The sequence below is a fragment of the Gymnodraco acuticeps genome, unplaced genomic scaffold (assembly GCF_902827175.1).
Source record: "Gymnodraco acuticeps unplaced genomic scaffold, fGymAcu1.1, whole genome shotgun sequence".
NCBI classification, from domain to species: Eukaryota; Metazoa; Chordata; class Actinopteri; order Perciformes; family Bathydraconidae; genus Gymnodraco; species Gymnodraco acuticeps.
The window spans coordinates 87,774-97,584 of NW_022991244.1; the positions used below are offsets into that span (position 1 = coordinate 87,774).

Below are 9,811 nucleotides of genomic sequence, written 5' to 3' on the forward strand. Positions count from 1 at the left end.
ACTGCTATTTATATGAAACTATGTGTCTGCCTCTTTTCTATAATAAAAGAGTCGAGGGAATGCGGTGTCAACAGTTAAACACATTTTATTATATACACAATATAAGAGTCACTTTGTCAAACTACTGGTTCGGGTATACCAAGATGAATAATGCAAGTTCCCCTTGCAGACAAAGATGGCCGCGTTGGTTACATGTTGATGACTCTCGACAACTTCTGGACTCTGTTCAGCAGCAGGTCGCCCTTCTTGATGGTTTCTTGGTACTGCCAGTTTTTGCTATCAGGTCTAGAAAGAAAACCGGGAAGAGATGTTACAGTTCTGCATCTGGTTACTGAGTCATTTCTTCCAGGACTGAAGTTTGGAGAATAGTTACATTACCTATTGGTTTCCACAATCTCATTCACTTTATCAATTTTACAGTGGAGACGGCCGGCAGCTATGAATCGGGAGAGTTCCCTGAAGAAAGAGAAGAGATTTAGTTCAGGGAGCAACCACAAAATCTTTGATAACATGAAGCTTCAAATTTGAAATGTGCTTATTCACTTTTTCTTTCAAATAATCTAACTGGTAGTTATAGTGAACACAAGCTTAACCCTTAGATGCATAAATGGGTCTTTTTTGACCCGGTTTTCCCGCATGCATTTTCTATGGAATTTCGTTTTTCTTCTAAAATTATAAATAGTGAAAAATTAAATATAATACTAAATAAGATAAAGCTTTATTGTCTCCCTTAGGAGAAATGTGTCTTGGGCATCGAGATAATACACACAAAACATTCAGGTCAATACAGAACAGAGATCACATGGCAAAGAAACAAACATTTTCTTAACCAAAAGGACAAATGGCATAAAAAACACATTATTCTAATACGGGTCCTTTTTGACCCACTTATGGAAGAGTGTGGTCCAGTCACTCGTGCATCTAAGGGTTACGACATAGTCTTTATAGTAACCAGATTAACTTCATTCCCTCCGCTTTTAGCCAAAAAACAACACTTTCTATTAACTCAGGTGGTCGGCAACTAATCGGAAAGTTAATGAGCGTGTGAACATTTATCTTGGAGGACAGCCTCTGCCACCAGTTAAGTTTTACATGTTTTAAGAGCAACAATGCGGTCACAGATAGCTTTAAAGAAGCGCCATGTTGTCGGTCATTGAAAAAATGTTGTTCACAAAAATAGTCCTAGTCTTTGTTAATGAAATGATTACTATGTTGATTCATCTAAAACAATGTATCACTTGAGATTCTCAGGCGGAGGTAAACTGTGCTCTTAAACTGTGAGGTAAAAACTACAGCTAGGATTTGTGCAGTGACAGAGGCTCCAGCGTTGAAGATACATTATTTATCTCCAACAGAACAAGGTGTACAGGCACTCACTGGTCGATGAACTCTGTGCTGACTCCGAAGGCCTCGGCCATGTAGCCCAGGGTGAGGGAGCGGTAGGACTCGAGCAGCTGGCTGTATGCCTGGATCCTCATCTCCCTCACATAGTAGCGGTAGTGGGGTGCAAAGAGCCAGTCCTTCTTCATCTCCTGCTCCACCGTGCCTGAGGATCAAAGAGGTCACAGGTCAGGGTGTGGCAGAGCAGGAAATAAATAATACAGCAACACATGGATGCAAGTTAAATGTTACTCTGACCTATCAATATATGAAATTACTCGAGACCTAAGAGTGCTAAACAGCTAAATGACTACAAGTGACCAGATTAAGGTGGGGTAGGTAAGTTTGAGAAACCGGCTCAAGATAACTTTGTTATATTCCATGGAATGCTCTTAACATCCCGATAGCAATGAATATCTGAAGTGCTTTGACAAAAAATCCATTTAAAAATGTCATCTATAGGAAGCCGTAGCGCTGTAAAAAGCACGACCAATCATTTGAGCCGGCCCGGCTAAAATAACTGCATGGCCTACCTGCCTGTCAGCCTTCCATCTGTGCACAAACTTATCTCGTGCCCTCATTGGTCATGTGCGCGTTCGTGTGTGTTGGAGGAGGGGCTCTGTAAGGAAGTGGCACATTTTTTCCGGCTGTGTATTTTCAAATTCTAGCGCACTCGAGCTGGTTTCTCCAAAATGACCGACCCCACCTTTAAGTGTTTGCTTATTAGGACAAGAAAATAAAAAGCTTTCCTTACCCAGAGACTGGAAGAAGACGGAGTAACGACACTCGTACATGGAGAAAAGATACTGGCGTATGTTAGGCAGACCGTGCAGCACCTCCAAGATCTCTGCCCCCTTTATGACCTATACAAATAACATGTTTAAGTATCCACGACCTGGGTGAAAGCATAGCACAAATCCAGTAATAATTGACACAAAACGTCCTCGATGGCTGAGTTCTCCTACCTTTTCACGGAGGTCAGGCCTTTTCAGGGCGATCATGCACACGTAGACTGTGTAGGTGACGAAGGTCTTGTAGTCCATGAGCTCGTAGGAGGTGAATGTGGAGACTGTGTCGAGGAAGAGCTCTGCAGCTTGCTTGAAGTCCCTGATGGCCACACAGTACAGACCCTGGTAGACCTTCAGGCGGTTCCTCCGGTCCCAGTCACCCCCCTCCTCGATAAGGCTGCGGAGAGAAGCGCACAGAGAGATGAGGACTGAAAATAACAGAAAGGGGGATGGAGAGATGTTTGAGAACAAAGACGTAAGAGCCTTTACCTCTTGGCTTTCTCTGAGTTGCGCGTGATGAGGTCGCTATCCATGTAGAAGAGTCCGATCCTCAGCAGGTAGAAGACGATATCTAGTCTGTGACCCAGAGCCACTGTCTTGTCATAAGTCTTCCTGAAGGCTGTGAGAGCGCCCTCCTGTGGACGCACAAGATAGAAAGGCATTGTCAATAAATCAGCTACTATGCATTTTATGTTACTACATCCATCTGGCCAAAGATGGACAATAAACGAGCTTTAAGTCAATGGCAGGTAGGAAGGACATCAGTGAGTCATATTTTCCTGGAAAAGGTACACTTATTATGTTTTTAAAACCAAATAGCACACAAACAATGAACAAGTGTGCACCCTGAAGTAAAAAAGGTTTTTTTAAGTGAAGTTTCAGTGCATGTTTTTCATGGTGACATTTCTATTCATTATTAACTCGACACAAATTTGATTTTGAAAGAAAGGAAAACAACATAGACCCTCTTACATTATTTGAGTCTGACTACTTGACACTATGTCAGAAAACAAAATATGTTGTCTACAGCTAACTTATATAAAGGTGTTTATATGACACAGCAATGATATCTGCTCAGGTGTCAAACAGTCACACAGAGGATCAACTTACCGTAAAATACAACCCACATGTGGCTGGTTTGAATGTTCACAGCTTTATAGGACATTATGCTGAATAGGGAGGATTTACCTTGTCTCCGATTCTGATCAGATATTCAGCTCTGGCCATCATGGCGTCTCGGATCTCGCTCTCTCCCAGGCTCTTCTCTGCGTCCTCCAGGACATCATCCAGGCGCTTCAGCTCCTCCTCGTTGGCCTTCTTCATTTTACTCAGCAGGTCACCGTCCACGGGCCACTTCAGATCCTTACACAGACCCTCATAATACGGTGCCATGTCTGAAACGGGGAGAAAACAAGAGTCGTTTTTACCTGTGGACTGGGACAGCTCTCAGTTTTAAAAATGTAACTAAAAGCTTTTGCTTCTCATATAGACAGAGAGATCATTTATTCATCCCAATTATGAATAGTTGTGTTCAGGCATTAAGATATTGTAAAGGTGGAATAAAAACGGCCAATATACATATTTACATCACAAAGAATACACATTTGAATGTTCTATACAGAGAGAAATATACTACAGTAACAGAAATATATAATATACTACAGTTGCAGAAACATATATGATAGTATACAAATAGTTTAATATATTTACTACCCAGTAAGGTTTAAAACAGAAACACACTACAGATTTCATTAAAAATACACAAGGTTCTGTTATTTTCTAAAATTAAATGCCTTGTGAAAAACAAAGGAATGTACTCAAAATCTTACTCAAAAGTAAAACAACCCTGTCTGATTGCTTGTCGGCTAGCTGACGTTTGCTAATAGCGTCAAGCTAACATGCTAATTTGGTTGAGCTGTTTGTTTGTGTTTAGTTGGAATACATTAAAACATATGTATAATAATTTATGAGCAACTAAGCACCCCGTGTATGCGAGTAAATGATCATTAATACCACCAGCACCATGTTTATAATGACAACCAGACTATTACTGCTACAAGTCACTCAGTGAAATGCTAACTCACTGTTAGCTGTGATAGCGTCCATGAGCTCGGTCTTCACTTTAACATCCTGTTTGTGCCCGTCCATTGTGAGCAGAAACTTCAGCTGTGCTATCCTCAGATCGGGGTTCTTGGGCAGACCCTCTTCCTCCAGATTTTCCTGAGGCATTTTTGGTTCAGATAATGGTTAAACAAAGAGAAAAAACGGCCGTCTTTGTGCAATTCACTACTTGCAGTTTACAGCTAGCGTTTGTCAACGATGACTACGGAAAACAGTGACTGTGTGCTTCCGCCGGAGCGTCAGACAGAGAGGGGGGGAAAGAGCGGAGGACAGGCGGACCATTAATAACCAGGGAATCATTCACTGCCCCCTGCTGGACTGGAGCTGGAACTACACCCTTGTAAATGTATGCACTATGATTTTAGGCTTTATACACAGATGTGTTACTGTACTTTTACTGCTGTTTTGGCAACATTACACAAAAAAGAGGAAATATTACAATCAAAGTGTTACTTTGTAAATTTCACTGCCAAACTCGAGAATTAAAAAGCTAAATGTATTTTTCTTAGAATACTTACTTAATAATAACCAGAAAGGGATTGTATAATATATTTCAAAAATGATTATGAAAAAAGTCAACGTAAAGTATGTCAAACTTAGTCAAAGTATTGTAGTATGTCGATAATATCATGAAAAAGGTCATACAATTATAGCATGTCAACATATGAAGACAAATCATAGGATAGTTTGTTGAAAATGTAAAGGAAAACATATCTGTTACAGGTTAGTATATTCTCTATACAGATAGTATAGTATGTCGAAATGTATTAAAAAAAAGTTGTAGTTTAATACACTTTTGCTTATAAAGTTGGAATAATTTAGTTTAGTTTAGACACATTTATCTTTTTCCTCCAATTTACACACACAATCATTTCTTCAGAGTGCGGAAGTTTATGAAGAGTATTATGCAGAAGATGTGATGCAGCATATTTTTGGTATATTCATTTTAATCTCACCAATATATAAGAGGTGTATTGCATCATGTTATCCCTAATATATGTGTGGGTATATACATTCCTGTGTATTAATAGTTGAAGGAACAAAATACATTTTTCCTCTTAAATATAGAGAGTTTTTTTATAGATTCCTGAAACAATGTTCCCTTTTTCTTTAAAGTAGATTAGCGCAATAGTCTTTTTCTTTCACTTTTACCCTTTTCATCAAAAGGGTGCTTTAGGCTATTTTTGAGGGGTAAAATGCAGAATTACTTGTGAGTTCTGTTTTGGGTGAAAATATTACCCTTTTGAGTGTTTTTCTTGGTTAACCATTAGATATAGTGGCTAAATTCGTTCTAAGTTAATTATGCGCATCCTGCAGGCCTTGAGAATTTAGTCACACAGTTAAGAGAGACAATGGTCCTTTTAGACTAAGGGTGAGCTTACTTCGGGTGAATAAAAGTTCAGAGATAATTGGGGGGTATGAAGACAGTTAGGCGTTGTTGGTGAGCTAGTTCTGAAGATGTCATGGGATAATGACTGTTTTATTCCTAACAAGCAGGGGCGGATCTACCGGGGTGGCATGGGGTGGCAACTGCCACCCTAAACAATAGCCTTGCCACCCCAGTTGGCATCTTTGTTTTGAAAGAAAAGTTGTTGCTCATCGGACATTTATGAGAGAAAGTCTCTAATGTCCGAGTGCAAGTGAATGCAGCACAAGATGCACGTCATGTAACCCCTCCCCCGGTCCTGGCGCGAGAGTGGAAATATGATTGGTGGCGAATTCATTTGAACGGGACGGCGCAAAACGAGAAGCCTTTCGCACCCAAGCACTAAAGGAATGAAGTAGTTGCGGTCTACACTGACAGAGAAGAGACTGTGAAGTTTGGCTGTACTCAGCATTGAATCAAAACGCACTACAGCTGTTGATCTTAATAAGTTTGTGAGGCGTTTTGCTGAACAAAATAGTAATCGCCGCATTCAGCTGTAATATACATGCCAACTTGATGCTCTGCTCACGGATGACTCGATGACAGTGGCGGGCCGTGCATTTCACACCTAGGCCTTCAGTGATGTCCGACACAGTCCTACCTGAATTATTGTTTGTGGACAGGTGGTAATGCAAGTCTGTGTTGTTCTCAGCAAGCAAAGAAAGAAGCTCCACGTAGTTTCCTCTGTTTCTGGACTCGGCGCTTTCATCATGTCCCCTAAATGAAAGTTCCTGTTTACCCAAAAACAGGACACAATCAATCAGTCTTTTCAATATTTCCCTATTCTTGTTCACCCTTTCGTTGTGGAGCTCCGTTTCCCGTCGCACTTGTTCGTTGAGCTGTAGATCCACTCGGGTGTCCCCAAAGGTTTTCAAAAGCACCATTGCTTGTAAGTGCCCAGCCGTGCTTTGGTGTCTCGTTGCTGCCTTGGTTAGACAACTCAAGTTTGCAAATCCAGTGTGGCTCCAAACACCAAATCGATCATTTGCAAATAGCAGGCATTCCCAGCAGTACAATTTGCAGTGCCTCTCGGAGGCTGTGAGCCAGGGGTACCGCTCGTAGTTAGTGATTTGAAAGTGGCGGACAAACCCTTTCCCCCGCTGTGATAGGCTCGCTAGCGTCGGGGTTGGCCGTTCTCTTCTCACAATGTTTAGCTTTTCTTGAAAAGTTCGTCTTGAAAATGGCGTTGTAATTATATCTGCGACCAAATCGATCTCTTCTCCTTCAGCCATTGTGGGTTGAAAAAAAACAGCTTGTAGAAATCTACACAAATTAGCTCGTTCAAATTCAAGTTCAGTTTGCTAGCTCTACATAGCTCTGCCTCTCAATAGTGCGTATCCAATCAAAAGACGTGCACGTGCTGACGTCATCGTACGCCTGCTAGCTGGCCCGTTGTCGCCAACTCAAAATCTGATTGGTTAACGCCACAGTTTTGTTTCCGTTCACTTTAAGCTACAGGCGGCCCGCACTGTTGATTCTGAAGGCCTAAGGGCAGATTTATTGGACCCTGGCAACACATTATGGCTGAAATATGATTGGATAAAAGCTCTAACATAAAGGCCAGCCCTCCAAATCTTGTTCTGAGGCTGGAAGCAGCGCAACCAAGAGGAAAAGCTATGAAATGAAAAGAATAGACTATGGGGAATAATTTAATACATATTTGTGGAAAAAATATATCAAAATAAAATTTATATTCTGATGATGTTTAGGGCCAGCAGAGAGGCCTTGCTGGCCCTGACGGGCCCACCACTGCTGCGATGAGAATAACAAACTGTTAAGATGATGACCTTGTATGCGTGTATATATTTTTTTCTTTGAGGGGGTCTGCCCCCAAAAACAATTGTAAGTCCTGAAAAAGTAAAATAGGACGGTGTGTAAAACTACACTGCCCAGCCAACAGAAAGTAACCACTTTGATTTAACTAGGCCAGTAGGTAAGGACCTTCCACTGGATAATAACTGCAGCGATGTTTTAGCTGAATACACGTTTAACCCTAACTGATGCAGTTACTCACTTCTTTAATGTTTGTTCTTTCTGATGTAAAGTCAAGGTTGTAACTGTATATCAATAATGATATAATTACTTGTTTTTCAAATTTGAAGGAGGGTGAGCAAGCATCTTGATGAACATTCATCATTAACTCCTCCAAAAAATATAGTTTATTCAATAATAAATGAATATGTGAATCATAACAGTTCTGCACTATATCTGTAAAGCGTCTTTGAGCACCTGTAAAAACGCTAACAAATTAAATCTATTATTATTATTATTTATTAACAGTGATTGACAGCTGATAGGAATAATATGATTGTTAATAGTATCATATTCATTCAGACAAACATCGATGAGACAGTTAATTAATGTACTTATTGCAGCAGTCTGCATAGATTTGGTTCCCCTGCTGGTCTAAGAGTGAGACAAACTCATTCAGTTATTGTTCAGTTAAAATTCATTAAATTACGTCTGCCACCTTATATGTAAGGCTTTACTGATGTGCCACAATAATATCACCTATGTGATTGAGTTAAAATATGAATATTGTGGCTTTCCAAGTTAAACATTGATTTGTAGGGGTGTAACGGTTCACAAACATTTCGGTTCGGTACGTACCTCGTTTTTAGGTCACGGTTCGGTTCGGTACGTTTTCGGTACAGGCAGACAAAATTATCACAAAACATTAAAAACATTTTTTAATTATTATTAAACTGTGACTAATGTATTCAAATAAATACAAAATATAGTAAAATAAACATTAAGGTGCAGGCATTTCGATGAACTGAAATAATCTGTATTTGAACTGTACTAGTACCTAAGCAGCCAGCTTGACATTAGGACTTGCTTGTCATTGTATTTTCATGTTGTTTAAAGAAAGATGAACTTGTCCACATTGCTTGCTGAAATGGCAGATCTGCTGGCACTAACAATGTCTCCTGCTGTGGAGAACACCCTCTCTAGGGACAGAGTAGCACAGCCAGTAGCGCTTTGCTAACATGGCAACATAAGGATACTTGGCGTTTGTAATAGCTTTGGCTCGGTCTGAACTCTCTGCGAGTGGTGGAGGCTTAAATGCTAGTGGGAGTTGGGTTTGCACTTCAGTCTTTTTTCCTTTGGTACCGGTGATATTCACATTCGGGTGATGCCTTTTCAAATGAGTGTGATGTATTGCCAGCCGCGTAACCAATGATAGTTGAACAATACAGACAAACAGCTTTGGTTCGGTCCAGCTGTCTTTGTCCGTCATCCTTGTACGTAACTACGAAACCAAAATGTTCCCAAACCGGAGACTTCAATGATGCTGGAGGATTTTCAGCTCAACTTTATCTGCGTTCGCCATTTCGACAGTTCCTCAAATTACTGACTACATTTGAACGCATCCCTGTGACCAGCTCTCATAGTATGCCTCTCGTCCAATGAAATTACTTGGTCGCTCTATGATATATACCTGAGATTACTTCCAGAAAGTTGTTCATGTTCTCAATTTGTTTACGTTTAACGCTATATTCGTTCGGTACACACGTGTACCGAACCGAAGGGCCCGTACTGAATAATTTCAGTACGGGTACGTGTACCGTTACACCCCTAATTGATTGATATGATTGCGATTTAAATCAGCATATACTTCTGTCAGGGGATGCCACCCCTCAAAATCTCCTGCCACCCTCTTGCCACCCCATGAATATTTGTCTAGATCCGCCCCTGCTAACAAGTATGGCTTTCATAAAGAAACACATGACTTGGGTGATAAGATGTGTTTTGTTGTAAAATGGGCCTGTTTGGTTTTCTGCTGGCCAGCGCTGGGTCACTGTGACAAAGCATATTTTGCGTCTGCCAATGAGAGGACCTGAAAAGATGACCAGCTGACCTCACCCCTTCCTTCTGTCTTCTGGTATATCTCCTGTCGATTCCTGAGTTCGGCCTCTCTTCACATGCTGTCAGGACAGAAGGATCTCCGCAGCACGCGAACAGGGCAGAAGTGGGCCGGCTACTTCTTAAAACATTACAATATGATTTTAGTATATTGTATTATATGGTATTGTAATGTATTATAGTGCATTGCATTATTACCTTTGATAATTAAAACAGATTGTTTAACTGG

At 40.7% G+C, this 9,811-nt stretch overlaps 1 protein-coding gene across 1 annotated transcript; it reads right to left on the reverse strand.

Moving 5' to 3' along the window:
- Positions 1-67: 67 nt before the first annotated feature.
- On the reverse strand, positions 68-4,528 carry psmd6 (proteasome 26S subunit, non-ATPase 6). The gene is made up of 8 exons (XM_034239575.1): positions 4,253-4,528; positions 3,357-3,562; positions 2,658-2,803; positions 2,346-2,565; positions 2,135-2,243; positions 1,378-1,546; positions 379-456; positions 68-285 (listed from the first exon to the last, which is right to left on the reverse strand). Exons 1-8 carry the CDS (start codon positions 4,395-4,397, stop codon positions 189-191), a joined length of 1,170 nt encoding a protein of 389 aa, XP_034095466.1. The 5' UTR covers positions 4,398-4,528; the 3' UTR covers positions 68-188.
- Positions 4,529-9,811: the final 5,283 nt, after the last annotated feature.